Source organism: Lactuca virosa, chromosome 5 (assembly GCF_052849685.1).
Source record: "Lactuca virosa cultivar CGN04683 chromosome 5, Lactuca_virosa_CGN04683_v6, whole genome shotgun sequence".
Taxonomy (NCBI): domain Eukaryota; kingdom Viridiplantae; phylum Streptophyta; class Magnoliopsida; order Asterales; family Asteraceae; genus Lactuca; species Lactuca virosa.
In genome coordinates this window covers 292,564,373-292,580,762 of record NC_136430.1, presented here as the reverse complement: position 1 = coordinate 292,580,762, position 16,390 = coordinate 292,564,373, and the positions used below count along the sequence as shown (strand labels likewise).

The 16,390-nt window shown below is 30.1% G+C and overlaps 2 protein-coding genes across 2 annotated transcripts; one reads left to right on the top strand and one right to left on the bottom strand.

The window, feature by feature from the left end:
* Nucleotides 1-3,037: 3,037 nt before the first annotated feature.
* Nucleotides 3,038-3,712, bottom strand: LOC145112915 (uncharacterized). Its single transcript, XM_079049029.1, has one exon. It carries the CDS (start codon nucleotides 3,710-3,712, stop codon nucleotides 3,038-3,040), a length of 675 nt encoding a protein of 224 aa, XP_078905155.1.
* Nucleotides 3,713-7,484: 3,772 nt separating this feature from the next.
* Nucleotides 7,485-8,503, top strand: LOC145112326 (uncharacterized). Its single transcript, XM_079048500.1, has 2 exons — nucleotides 7,485-7,931; nucleotides 8,050-8,503. The coding sequence occupies exons 1-2, from the start codon at nucleotides 7,763-7,765 to the stop codon at nucleotides 8,304-8,306; spliced, it is 426 nt and encodes a 141-aa protein (XP_078904626.1). The 5' UTR covers nucleotides 7,485-7,762; the 3' UTR covers nucleotides 8,307-8,503.
* The last annotated feature ends 7,887 nt before the right edge of the window (nucleotides 8,504-16,390 follow it).

Sequence of the window (16,390 nt, the reverse complement as noted above, 5' to 3'; positions counted from 1 at the left end):
CCGCCGTCGGCCACCATTAGGTTGTTGTATATGTGCTTGGATTAGTATGTGTGTGTGTGTGATTATTTGGGGTTTTAGCATTGTAAAATGTAACCGGAAAGAAAAATAATGAAAAGAAACTCAAACCACCACCGTAGGGTGGTGGCTGCCGCCACCGGCCGCCGTGTCGGGTGGCGGTGTGCTTTGCCTCGTTGTGATTGATTTGTTTGGGGTGCTAGAAACCCTAATGGGCCCAATGAAGCCTAATGGGCTTAGTGAAAACCCTAATGGGCCTAGTGAAATCTTAATGAGTCTAGTGAACCTTAATTGATTAAAAGACATATCAATTGGACCTAATGGGCTAAGATGGGGTTGGAAACCCTAATTAGGGTTTAGAAAACCCTAATGATAGATTCATGGGCTTGAATTTATTGGGACCCACTTTTGGGCCATTGGAATAATGGAGTTGTGTGATTAAGCCCAATCACGCCATATGACTCATTTAGAAGAATGATGGACTTAATGGATTAAGTCCTTAATGGGTTAAGTGAGAAACACTTAACCCCAATCGTCATTTTATGTGAAACCCTAATTTCACATGGGTGTATTGATGGGCCTTCTATTGGGCCTTGATGATTGCGTTATTAATGGGCCTAGGGTAAGGCCCATGTAAGGGGTTTGGGCCCAATTAGGAAAATTGGACCATAGATGGGCCATAGTTTGGGCCTTAATGATTATATGATGTTGGGCTGTAGAAGGAGACCATGTATAGGTCTAGGCCCAATTTGGAAAATTGGGCCATGTGTTGGGCTTTGATTCCTAATTGACTTTGGGCCTATGGATTGGGCCTTGGGCTTGAATAAGCCAAGCTAGGGGTAATGTGGTAATTACCCAAAGAACATACTTATGGTTATGTAGTAGGACCCAATTATTAATTAGGTGTTATTTTGGTGTTGACAGCTCGGGAATCTGTCAGCCAGCAGCTGGGGTTGAGTCTGTAGGACTTCAGCAGTGTGGGATTGTGTCTCCGGGACTTCAGCAGTGTGAGGTGAGTTACCTTCCAGTAGCAGTGGGTCTACGGCCACAATGTCGGCCCACCAGTAAGAGTTGTATGTTAGATGATTGTCTTTGTGATATTCATCTAGGTTTGCTACTACCTGATATGTTATATGCTAGCATGATATGTTATATGTGATAGTGGTAGTAAGGGGAGAATAGTCCCCAAGTTCGGTTGTTAGGACCGAAGGGTAGGTTGGATACCCCAGATATGTCTGACAGTATGTTATGATATGTTTATATGCTGGCATGATATGTTATATGTGATAGTGGTAGTAGGAGGGGAATAGTCCCCAAGTTCGGTTGTTAGGACCGAAGGGTAGTTCGGACACCCCAGATATGTCTGATAGTATGTTTATGTTATGATGTATGTGATAGTAGTAGTAGGGGGTGGAATAGTCCCCGAGGTTCAGTTGTTAGGACCGATGGGTAGGTCACCCAGAACGGCTTGACACGGGTAAGTCAGCACCCCATAATGGCTTGACACGGGTAGGTCAGCACCCTAGAATGGCTTGACACGGGTAGGCCGGCACCCCAGAATGGCCGTACCGGGTAGGTCGGCACCCCAGAATGGCCGTACCGGGTAGGTTGGGCACCCCAGAATTGCTCGGCAGTATGTATGCTATGTGATTGTATGGTATGTGGTATGATGGGGGAACTCACTAAGCTTCGTGCTTACGGTTTACAGTTTTGGTTTCAGGTACTCGTTTCAAAGGAAAGGAGTCGGCTTGATCGCAGCGCATCACACTATGTTTTCCGCACATGAGATCTTTGGGAGTACACTCTGATATGGTTTTATGATAATATGTTTTGATTACTGACATTTTGGTTGACACGAGATGTTATTATGAATGTTTTTTATACTGATGGTTTTATGTAATAACTTATTTAAAAATGAAATTTTTAGCCTTGAATTTTGGGATGTTACAATTCAATTGTGAAACAATTCCACATTCCTTTAGATAGTCGTGGAACTCGATTCTAAGGTACTATCAACCTCTGTCACATTTGAAGGATCTTTATATTCCTACCCATATCTATTATAATCATTTGTAAACGTCAAGTAGTATCGATTGGCATCCCTTGTAGCAGATCTGAAGGGACCACACACATCCATATGTATAATTTCCAACAATCCTTCACCTTTTTCACATGTTCTAGTGAAAGGTAATTTTGTCATCTTGCCCAAAAGACAAGATTCACATTCATCATCTGAACTCAAGTCAAATGATTCCAGCACTCCATCCTTTTGGAATTGTATGACGCTTTTCTTGTTTATGTGCCCAATACGATAATTCCACTAGTATGCTTTGTCTATACCATTAGAAGAATCAATATGAAATACATTATTGCTTAAGTTATAAAAAAAATCACAATTTTATATAGACCATTGCAAGGTAAAGCTTTTAACATAAAAACACCATTTTTATAAGCTAAATCGAACCATTCTCATCATCAAAAGAATATTGAAAACCTTGTTTGAACAATGCATGAAAAGAAATAATGTTCCTTGTCATTTTTGGCGAATAACAGCAACTAATCAAATCTATCCTAACATCACCATCGAGCACTAAACGATAAGTTACAATCTTGGTAACAGGTGAAGATCGCGTATTTCCCATGATCAGATTTATTCTTCCATGCTCCACTTCCTCACTTTCTCTTAGACCCTGCAAATCAGAACAAATATGGAAACTACATCATGTGTCAAGGAGCCAAGAACAAGTAAGTTATGAGTTATTGACTTGAACAGTGTACATACCAGCCGAAGATAGCTTCACCTTGCCATCCTTCAATTCCTACAAGTATTTTGGGCAACTTCGTTTCCAATGCCCCTTTTCGTTACAATAGTTGCAAGTGGCCTCCTTGGGATCACTAACAACTGGAATATCAAAGTTGGGCTTTGACTTCGACCCGCTGCCAGAGGCTCCATCATGGGCATGGACCTTCCAGTTTGATAGAGGATTAGCCATCCTCTTTTTTCCTCTGTTTTGACCAATGGTCAGGATAGGAGCATTTGTCGTAGAAGGGACCTGATTTTCTTCATCCCTGACTTTGTAGTTTGCAACAAGTTATGGAGTTGGGTCAATGTGGTCTCTATGTTGTTCAAATGATAATTCAAAATGAAATGACCATAACTAGGAGGCAAAGAGTTCAGGAACATGTCTACGACCAACTCCTCGTCAAAAGACACCTTGATCTTTTCTAACCGCTCCATATATCTCTGCATTCTATGTACATAGTTGCACACAGATTCTCCTTCCTTCAACTTGCATGTCATTAACGCCTTGACGACCTCATACCTTTCTTGTTGTGCCTTCGTGTGAAGCTTTTCAGCAAGATCCAAGCACGTCTCGTATAGCCAGTAGTCCTCATAGAACTTTTTCAACTCAAGTACCATGGTTGAAACCATTATGAAAGCGACCTTTGTTGCGTCGTCATAGTGTTGTTTGTAAGTAGCAAGCTCCTCTGGAGTAGCAATTGACTCATCGACATCAAGCAGAGGTTTTTCAAGAACATTCTCTTTGCTCTCGTATCGTAGAGTCACTTTGAGATTTCGCATCCAGTCCATGCAGTTTGGACCAGCTAGTTTCTCTTTCGATAACATCGAGAAAAGAGTGAATTTGGAGTTGTTGTTGGAGGTTTGAGCAATAGTAGTATCACTAGAATTATACATCTATTAAAAGAGAAAGTTTTAGTTTGTTGACACAAATCCTTAATACTTTAACCCAAAATAAATATTTACGGCTAGGATCTAAAATACAATTCACAATCAAAGAGATGGATGGCGTAGTCTTATTAAGAATTTATAAAGGTAGATAAATAATTTACCAATTGCAATCTAATATGAAGTTCCTAGATCTCTTGAGATTCATTGAATCTTATCAATAGCATGTTTAATCTCAAATTATGCTCTTCTATTTCTGACTGTGATACCGAGGATCACATACAAGATGTGAATAACCAAACAAACTTGCTTGACAACTTTGATATCATTTATTATCTCAAATTAATGTGTCGATAAACCACACATGCTCCATTAACAATGATAATTTTCGATTTGTGCCATCATGTCAACTTTATAGTCCCAAATTAGTGTGTCAGTTAGCCACACACGCTCCACTAACGACTAATAAAGAATGATGTGCATTTTTCATGGATTAACATATTTTTCACATTTTTTCTAGAGTAACTAGAGAGTGGTATTTAAAGTAAGGTTCTAGCACTTTATAGATTATACTTTTAATCTGATTATGTCTTATCAACCCCGTTTAGCTAACGACCCTCCACCACACAGGAGAGTGGTGAGTGAAAAGGACACTTATTCAACGGTCATTTTATAGGTTGTTTCCTTATACCATCTTTATATCATAGCTTTGTGAATGAGGCTTACTAGTGATTCAACTTACTTTATTTTATACATATAGTAATTAAACTTGGAATAATATATATAAGGTGTTTTTTAAAAACCTTGCAAAATACTAGGTTTAAATATTGATTATTTGAATTAAACTTTTAATTAATTAATATTAAAACAATTATGATTTGATGGGTTTTATAGATAACAAAAATCATATTTTTGGCGGAAAACATAAAATCCTAAGTTCGCATACACCCTAAAAAATCTATGTTCTCCCTATGATATGCAAACAACAATTTGAATTCAAGAACCCTAAAGTACATTGCTATTTTTGATTTAGGAGAATGGATAATAGAAAACATAACTTTTAGTTTATTGTTGTAAATAAACTAGAAATCCTTTTTGTAGAACTTTAGAAAGCCAGCACCAGAAATCTCGTGCCCTAATGGTTCACACCGAAACCCTAGCAGTTGGAGGCTTATTGAAGAGAGATGAGTGGAAGGTATAATTTCGGCTCTAACGATTCCTTAGAAGAGTGAATCTGAAATACCTTATGCTTTGGGGTATTTATAGGGCTTAAGGGGGTGCATAAAAGGCAGGTTTCCTTATGGATAACCCTAACCCTTTTCTTTCCCCCTAAGCAACCCTAAGCTTCCTAGAAACCTTAGAAAAGCTCCATAATCCCCTCTAGAACTGTCCCCTCTCCTAGGGAGGTTCTAGAATCAGTCAATGTTCAACTTTTGGACAGTGACACTTTTAATCCTTCTACTTTTAATTAATCCAATTAATCGCAAAATTAATTCCAATTAATTTCTGATTAATTTATAATTAAACAATATAATTTCCAATTAATATATTTTTCTCAAAACATATTAATAAATTATTTACTTTGATTTCTAATTATTTTATTAATCATATAATAAATTAATAAATCAATCTCTCTCTCTCCTGATAGCATTCTGGTCTCTTACTAGGTTTGAGGGTAACCCAAAATGATTTTGCTAATAATTCAAGTTTATAATAATTTAGTTAATGACTTAGACACCTAATCCAACAGATTTATCTTTATCTTTTAATTAAACAATTAATCAAATTAAATTTAAATAATTTAGGAATTAAATAATTATTTTCAATTAAACAATTAATAAAATAATTCAAATTTAATCCTAATCCAAAACCCTTCTAATTTTTGAAATTAGGGTTTAGAGTTATCAGGTTTTAATTATTCAAATTTTAAGGAAATTAAAATAATAATTAAGGAAACTAGAAAACCCTAAGGGAACCCTACAATCTCGAAAATAGGGTTAGGGAGGCTTGGGTTTCAAGAAACCCTAACAAAGTCAAAAATCTCAAGGAAAAGGGTTTATTTTCGATAAAACCTAATCTGATCCATTCAATTTTACGCACAATCAATAGATAACAATGGCTCTAGTACAGCTGATGAGTTTTATAGGTTATAACAAAAAAAACACGTGTAGCGGAAAATCTTACATGTAACCTATAAAGGATCTATGTTTTCTCTAATTGATAGCATTGAACAATTGGACATCAAGAACCCTATTGAAATCGAAATTCATAAGTTAGGTTTACATACCTTTGATTTTGTTATTACAAATAAATCCTTCATCTAGCCCTTGATTTCTTCAGAAAGTCTAGCACCAAAAGCTCAATGTCGCTAATGGTTTGTACACAAACCATAGCAATTAGAAGACTTGAGGAGAGAGGAGAAGAGGTGAGAAAATCGGCTATTCTCTTGGGAGGAAGGAATGGACAAAATTCATATGCCAAGGGGTCCTACTTATAGTTGATACAAGGAACCCTAGAAACCCTAATTTGAATATAATATTAATATTTCAAATTACGTAATTATCCAATCCTTTAATTATCTATAAGGAATATTTCAGATCCTCCTAAGATCCTTCCCAAAACCGTCCAAGCCCTGGAAGGTTCTGGAATTCACATAATATGTTAACAAATCATTTATTATAATTTATTAATCATATAATAAATTAATAAATCAACTTCTCTCTCCAAATGTCATTCTACACAATTAATAGTTATGATGACAATCGAAAAATAACTTTGTTTCCAATCAAATGTATATCAATTTAGTTATAATCTTAAACATCTTAATCCAACAAAACCTGTTTGTGGAATCTGGACAACTGGTGAAGCCTCAAAGATTTGGTAGAGTTATGGCATGTATGTCATTAAATTACAAAATAACCATGATTGGTAAATATTTTCAAAATTATACCCATTTAATAAAAAAAATTGGTCAAAAACTCATAAACAGTCTAACTAAACCACTATCATATTTAGTTATCTCTACGTTATTATGTTTCGTACGAACTTTATCAATGTTTTTAGAAATTTTTAATTTTTAGTTTAAAAGGAAATCAAAATTGTTTGTTTTTTTTTAAGAGAAGAAATCAAAATTGTTTATGTTTTATAACATGAACTTCTAACTTTTATTTTAAATAATAAATTCTAAAGAAATAATCTATTTTAAAAATCTTTTAGGAACTTTTTAACTTTTAGTTTTATTTAATTTTGTATATTTAAAACCTAATAATTACTTTTATCAAAAAAAAATTTATAAATAAAAATTACAATTTCGTGTATCTGGCCATGAGTTTCCACATTTCCAATTAGTTTTGTACACAGTACATACATACCTATTGAGAAAATTTATAAATCTTATATAGTATATCACAATGACCTTTTTTAAATAATTACATTATTATTATTATTATTATTATTATTATTATTATTTCTATGATGTAAAGACATCTATGAGCTTCTAGCTATCAATTGAGAAAATTTATAAATCTTATATACTATATCACAATGACCTTTTTTTAAATAATTACATTCTTATTATTTATTTTTTTATTTCTATCTATGAGTTTCTAGCTATCAATTTTCAGATAACATGCCCGTATAATTATTCAGAGAATTTGTAATTCTTATCTAGTATGTCACAATAATCTGTTGTAAATAATTATATTATTATTATTTTTCTTATTCTTATGGTGCGAAGGTGAAGTTGTTGTCTTCTTTAAAAGAAAGAAGGGTTTCTATTTGAACCAATCATTCAATGCTTTTTCTTCACTTGTTCAAAGAAAAGTTCACACCCCATTTTCAAGAACCAACCAACCCAACAATATAATATTTCCCCTTTTGTTCAAACTATCAATCCCTTATTTCTTAAATAATACACACACTCATACACACATTCATACTACAAGTTTCTTGATCATGCCTTGTTCTTTTTCCCTCATTCCTACAACAAAAGCTTGAAATTTTCTCTTACCCGTTTCTTTAATCTTCCAAATTTGCAAGAATTAACCAAAAACAAAGATCATGTCATCAATCTTGGCTTCAAATGGGATGGTGTTAGCCACCGCCATGGCTGCCGTCTCCGGCACCGTACTCCTCCTCGCCTTCCGCCTCCAGAAACAGCCCTCCACCGCCGCCGTCACCACCGTCCAATTCTCAATCATCCCTCACCCAAGACCCTGCATATCCTCAGGTTTCTTTCTTTTACAAGTTTCTTGTCGATTTTCTTGAATTTTGGTCTGGTCAAACTTATCCGTTGACTATCTTTTTCTCTCTCTGTCTAACCTTTTTTTTTTTAACTTACTTTGCAGATGGGAAGAAGAGAGAGAAAAAGCACAAGAAAGTACACTTTGCAGAGGATGTCATGGAACCCAGTGGAAATGGAGAAGAGTTTAGAAGAAGGCTTCAAAGTAAGAATCTTTCTCAAAACCGGAGTTATTCGTCAAATTTGAAAGATGAAGGGGTTCAAAAGAAAATAGTGAAAAACGAGCGTATTCCAGCAAATCGGATGGCCCTCTACTCTGGAATTCTCAGAGATCGTGGTCTTCATCGTGGTTCTTACTGCTAATCGACTTTTGACTTATTTTTACAGTTTAGTCACCTCTTAATGTAAATTATTTAGTTTCAACCCCTCATCTTACACGGAATTGCAAATTGCACCTCCTTTAGTTCTAATTACTTTCTTCTTTTGATTACCATGGCCGTTTGTATTGATCTTGTACTATCTTGTACAAATTGAAATGAAAAATGAATATTTTGTATAAATGAACGGTGAGTGATCGAATTGGGAGTGGTACGCATGAATAAATGGGTAAATGAGCAATTAATAATGATATTCTAATAAGGTTGCGCTCTAATTATCCTTAACCATATTTACCCCTTTTAAATCAATTAAATCAAAATTTTGACATTATTTTTTTTTGTTTTTGTTTTTTTTTCTTTTTTGCTTTTACTATCTTGTTATTTGTTATTTTTAATTCTTTATTATTATTATTATTATTATTGTTATAAATTTCGCATAAAATTTTAACATTCGGACGACATTATAAATTTGAATGGTTATATAAAATCGATTTCTAGTATTTTTTTATATTTTAATATTAATATTATTATTGTTATTATTATTATTATTATTATAAATTTCGAACATAATAATAATAATAATAATTTTTTATAATAATAATAACAATAATAATATTAACATTAAAATATAAAAAAAAATAAAAACGGATTTTATATAGCCGTTCGAATTTATAATGTCGTCCGAATGTTCAAATTGTGTGCGAAATTTATAATAATAATAATAATAAGTAAATAAATAACTTAAACAAGAATTAAAAACAACAAAAAAAACAAAACAAAAAAAAACAAAAAAAAAACAACAAAATACAAAAAGTCAAATCAGGGGGCGGAATTCGAAATTAATAAGAAACAAGAGGTTTATTTTGTAAACAAGTACCACAAGATTAAGAGTCTATATCATATTATATCATATCATATTATACTATATCATATCATATTATACTATATTATAAATGAAATATTTTTTCTTTCATCACATTCATTTGAAACTCACATTTATTTTTCCTTTCACCACATTCATTTGAAACTCCCATGTATTTTTCCTTTCACCACATTCATTTGAAACTCCCATGATTTTTCAATTTCTTTCTAATAATAATTATAAGTTGCTTAATAAGGTTAAATAAATATCAAACCTAAAGTGTAATCACATATAAACTAAATTTCAATATTAAAATAATATATTTACTTCAACTTATTAAGTGATTTTTTTAACTTTTAACATATTGTACTTAATTTATCAGTTTTAATATATTGTTGGATGTAAATCATTATCATTTAAAAGATACAATTTTGGAACAATTTGTATAAAATAGTTAAATTATTAATTTGAATATAACATTACATGATCAACTTAAATATAAATTTTAGTTTAACTTAAACAACCCAAAGAATATTTTGTAAATAGTTAAAAGTGATTAATTGTAGTGTTTTTTTTCTAATAATGATTATAAGTTGGTTAATATGGTTAAATAAATATCAAATCTAAAGTGTAATCATAAATATACTAAATTTCAATTTTAAAATAATATATTTACTTCTACTTATAAAGTTATGTCTTTAACTTTTAACGTATTATACTTTATTTATTAGATTTAATATGTTGTTGTATGTAAACCATTACCAGTTTAAAGCTACAACTTTTGAACAGTTTGCACAAAATACTTAAATTGTTATTTTAAATATAACATTACAATGTCAACTTAAATATAAATTTCAGTTCCACTTAAAAAACCAAATAATATTTTATAAATTGTTAAAATTGATAAATTGTAGTGATAAATGCAAAAACTAAATTGTAATCTCAATTTGACTAAAATATTTCCTAAATATATTTTTATAATCGTTAAAAGTTTTCAAATAAGTAGCTTAAAATAACTTACAATAACAATAGTTAAAAATAATTCTATATAAATGATTATATTGTTACCTTTAAAATCAAAAAACAATGTTTGATGTTTTAAATAATTGTAATGATAGAAATTAAAACATTAAGCAAATAAATTTTAAAAAATTAATTAACAATAACAACAACTATAAATAACATTAAACCATATATTATATTTAATTTTATTCATGTGTAACTCGCGGATAAAACTCATTCAAACGATTGATATTATGCAGTTATAATAGATGTATATATTATCATATAATTCAAAATAATCAATATATTATATCAATTTAATATACGAATTATTATATCAAATTTAACAACGCTATTGCTATATATATATATATATATATATATATATATATATATATATATATATATAAGACTTCAACTATATAGGTATTTCTGCGCAACGCGCGAGCATTCGTCTAGCATACTTATAAAGCTAGCATTTTTTCTTGAATCTCATGCATTTGAAACCCCATTTTTTAACTTCCTCAAACCACATTCATTTGAAACTCCATTTTTTAACTAATGCAACTCAAAAGTTTTCTTAATTATGATTTAACACTCAAAGTTTTATAACTTATATTATGTTTAATTAGCATTTAGTGAAAAGTTTACTATAAAAAGGTCAATCTTTTGAGAAGACATGCATACAAATCATATACAAATATCAGAAAGAAAACAAACTTAAAGACTTTTGTGTTGGGTTTGAGGTCTTATGACCACTTTTGGAGATATGTTATTATATTAGAGTTTTTAATTTGTAAGTTTGTTATACTGATTCGTTTTTATATTTTCTTTGTTTTTGGATTATTGTAATACAGTCGTTGTATATTGTGGTTTAATCGTCAATATATTGATCATATGTTATATAGGGTGATGTCGAAAATATTTAATTAAATATTTTAAATATATATATATATATATATATATATATATATATATATATATATATATATATATATATATATATATATTTGTTTTGTAATTGTACCGTTTTAAAAAGATAATTAATTAAAACCCATACATATGTTATATTTTCCATCTCTCTCTCTCTCTATATATATATATATATATATATATATATATATATATATATATATATATATATATATATATATATTAATAGAGGTCAAAACACTTCAACCAAAATTCATTTAAAATCTAATATTCCAAATGCTTTTTAATAATGATTGTAAAAATTTTAACATGTGTTACTTAATTGATTGATTAATAAAAATATTAATGTTTTGAAACTCCTAACTCTTAAACTTATTTTATTTAATTTGTTAGTTAACTAAAATATTTTCATACATAAAGATAACATTTTTATGTTTGGTTACTCATATTTGTTTATGTAATTAAAAAACAAAGTATACATAGAATGACTACTTCAATTTCACATAGGAATCGATATCACTAGAGAGATATATTGTCTTTAACAGGTGATAGGAGATCCTCATACCCTTTTTAATTATTTTTATTAATGCTTAGTAATATCTATTTTATATTCCTATTGACCTTAATTTTTTAGGTACAAATTAAGGAAGAGGATTTTCGGCGCACCAACATAAAGTCAAATGTACGCCTTGCAAATATGTAATTAAAATTAAATATCATATTTACTAATCGACTTATTTTAAAACTCTTGATGACATTTATGTATAATGATATAAATTGTATAACTTCATTCTTAATTTCAATGTTTAATATTTGAAAGTTCATATATGAAACCTTGGATGTTTTGCGGCAATATAAATAGTGTAATACAAAGTTTATTAGTTCAATATTGTTTATTAGTAGCTCATTCAAAACAACTTATTTTTTATTTTATCCAAAAAATATTATTGGACATAAGAAAAGTAGATTTTCATTAATGTTATACAAAAACTTATAATATATATTAGATATTATAAAAGTAAAAGTAAACTTTATAAGGTATGAACTATATTAGATAGTATCAAAATATAAGTTGATGAATTTTTATGTTATTTGATAATTCGGTTAATGCACAAAACATGACTAAAAACGTAAATTTCAACATATTTCTATTTTTTCCCATAGTTATTTTAACCACTTAAATGCATTCTTGCGCAACGCGCGAGGTTACGCCTAGTATACTTATAAAGGAAGCATTTTTTCTTTCACCATATTCATTTGAAACTCCCATGTATTTTTCCTTTCGCCACATTCATTTGAAACTCCCATGACTTTTCAATTTCTTTCTAATAATAATTATAAGTTGGTTAATCAGGTTAAATAAATATCAAACCTAAATTGTAATCATATATAAAATAAATTTACATATTAAAATAATATCTTTACTTCTACTTATAAAGTTATGTTTTTTAACTTTTAACATATTATACTTAATTTATTAGTTTTAATATATTACTGGATGTAACCAATTATCATTTTAAGGATACAATTTTGGAATAATTTGTATAAAATACTTAAATTATTAATTTAAATATAACATTATAAGGTCAACTTAAATATAAATTTTATTTTAACTTAAACAACCTAAAAAACATTTTGTAAATAGTTAAAAGTGATAAATTGTAGTGTCTCTCTAATAATGATTATAAGTTGGTTAATAAGGTTAAATAAATATCAAACCTAAAGTGTAATCATAAATAAACTAAATTTCAATTTTAAAATAATATCTTTACTTCTACTTATAAAGTTATGTCTTTAACTTTTAACACATTATAGTTAATTTATTATATTTAAAATGTTGTTGTATGTAAACCATTATCAGTTTAAAGCTACAACTTTTGAACAATTTGGTCAAAATACTTAATTGTTAATTTAAATATAACATTACAGTGTCAACTTAAATATAAATTTCAGTTCCACTTAAAAAACCAAAGAATATTTTGTAAATAGTTAAAAGTGATAATTGTAGTGATAAATGCAAAAAACTAAATTGTAATCTCAATTTAACTAAAATATTTTCTAAAGATATTTTTATAATCGTTAAAAGTTTTCAAATAAGTAGCTTAAAATAATTTACAATAACAATAGTTAAAAATAACTCTATATAAATGATTATATTGTTACATTTAAAATCAAAAAACAATGTTTCATGTTTTAAATAATTATAATGATAGAATTTAAAACATTAAGCAAATAAATTTTAAAAAATTAATTAACAATAACAACAACTTCAAATAACATTAAACCATATGTTATATTTAACTTTATTCATGTGTAACTCGCGGGTAGAAGTCATGTTTATGTGATTCAAGTGAAGGACTAGTGCATCTAGTATTGATATAGACTCTTCATATCCACCACAAAGGACGATAACTCTATTCGTCATGATTTACTGATGTTTCAGTAAATATGGTTGTGTTTATAAGATTAAGCATTATATTTTGAAAAGGTTTTCAAAGAATAGTAGAACGAATAGAAGAATCTATTAGGCAGAAAGATAAACGTTTCTCCAATTTGAAAGGAAATTATAACCTTAATGATTATGGAACTATATCACAATTGATCCTCGAAGAACATCTTAGTGCAATTCTATGACTAAGAAGAGGAAACGGAAATGGTTCAATCAAGAGATGAGTCATACTTCGTTTCCAATCAAGTTTTAGAGCAATGCTCTAGTTACTACAAATCGTATCTAGAAACTCATTTCAACCTAAGAAGGTTTATAACATCTCTTGAAATGTGGAGTAATAATGTTTTATTACTCTAGCACATTTAGAATTGGAATTGTGATGTTTACGTCAAAACAAAAGATAAACTGAGACCAATTCTATCAAGTGTTTTCTTTTCGGGAATCCACACAAACTTTTGAATATTTGCTTTAGCTCGTCAAGGAATATTCCTTGAGAGAAAACTCATATGTCAAGAAGTCAGTGGGAGCCTTATTGATCTTGAGAGTTTTAGGTGTCAATCGACAATAAACCTTTTATTTATCACTAGCACACGACCTGCGGTTGATAAACAGTTATGTTTGATTAAGACATCCTTATTTCTGTGCACCTTCCAGTTGAGTTGGCAATGCTTATGAGTTCTATGTTTTTCATTTAACTGCAAAAGCAAAGCATGTTGGTCAGTGAAAGTACATTGATCAATATAGGTGAGCTGCTAACAACATGGAAGCACTGGTAGGCCCTTATGCTACCAGATGACAAAACATTTAGAATAGCAAAGTTCAATCCATGAAAGAAAGCAAAATTTGAATTTGGTTTTGTCCTAAACCTTGTCTTATGATTGTAGGTTGGAAATGATATATTCACATGGATGAGAACATATGCACCATAAAATATAGGTGGCAAAATTTTCGCTGTAATTCATGAGAATGATTATGAGGAAACACTTTTGCTAGTAGATTTTAAAGGGTCTGGTAAAGATCAGTATGAATATTGGTTGTGTTAATTGCATTCTCAAATTCACAATATGATTACGACATCCCTCTTCATATTTTGAATTGTGAGAAATAGAAAGGAATTGTTTGAACTTTCAAAGATTATAGTTATAAGTTATGAAAGGGTTTAAACACACACACACATGCTATCCAATGAAGATGTATAAGCTTAAGAAGTCTAGTTGGCGACTTATTGAAGCATCACATAACAAAAATCTGTACTTCAGTAAGAAAGTCAAGAGTATTGATTTCTAGAAGTCCAGTTAATTTTTAGGTACATGTCAGAGATAGTGGGAGCATAACTGTTATGCTAGTATTGCATGTTGACAATACTGTTCGTAAGGAAAAAAGTTCTCAATTTGCGAACTTCAAAACTAGGGAATTGTTTTGCTGTGATAGATTTATGGGAGAGGGAACTCATACTTTATTTCGAATCTAAAGGATTAGATTGTATAGTTTAATAGAACTTAGTCATAGACATATATGAATATCATGTTGAAATAGTTCAATATAGGAAATTCCATATATTAAAATATTATAGTAAGAGATTGAACATATCTGATATAATGAATCGAGTCCCATATGTTTCGAATATGGGATTGATTACATATGTTGTAATATTCACTTATTCAAATTTTTCCAAATTCCTTGAGCATTGAGAGGAAAAGGATTAGAATTTTTGTGTGACTAAAGTTGTTAAACAATTGTCAAGAACATTCCGAGGTTTACTGAAGATTGGTTGCTTGTGGACAATTAGAAGTATGGTAGTATTTTGGATGGACCATAGTGACATGATTCTGGATTGAGATGATTCTTGATCATAATTGATGGTCATATGGGAATATGGAAATGTTTCCATAATGGGAGTTGATTATTAAATCTACATGTGAGTTGGAAACTTTAATGCAAGAGAAGTGTTCAAGGAGTGTACCTTGAATTTGAACCCTCATTATCATGGAATTGTTTCTAGTAACAACGTTCCAGTGGAACGTTCTGTAATATCATTGGCTTAGTCTCTATGACTTAGAAGCCTCGACATTACATAAGGTCAATGTATGTAAGATTGGAATTCCAATACATTTTTTGACAGTGACAAGAATTTAGGATTGTAAAATGAGCATCATTGGAATAGTGTCCAGTCGATCTGTTCACAAATGAAGGACCATAGAGAGGCATAGTATGCATGTTCATAACATGTCATAACTGATGTTATTTAATTCAAGTGGTTAGTTGATTACTTGAAACATTATGTAATGAATAAACTCTTAATTATGATTGTGATTAAATAACAGAGATTAGTTATATTCAATAGGTTTGAGACCATAGTTAATTGGTTTTATATTGTGTTTCACTTTGCATGTTTTACTTCCTGAATAATTTGATTATTCAAATTCCACAGTCGCTCATACTTTTGGAAGTAGTGAATTAAGCTTGTCATGAATCGAATTGTAGATTGTCTATGGAGATTAGACATTACAATGGTTGGTACAATATTGATGAGTACTTAGAAAATAGAGATTTTGAGTATTGGATAAACCCATGCTCAGAGAATTACTTCATGGATTTTATCACGAGTAATTATGAGACAATAATATCTTATATTCTTGAAATGGAGATATATGAGTAGTAATTTACAAGTGAGTTGTGCATTGGTGTTGTGTAAACGCGTCATTAACATGATGTTATAAAATGTGGTGTAATGTATGACTTGGTGAGTAAAAGGTACAAGCATATGAGCCGAAGTTTATTCGTTCCTTTTGGCTTGATAGGAAAAGTGGTATCTTTGGGCCCA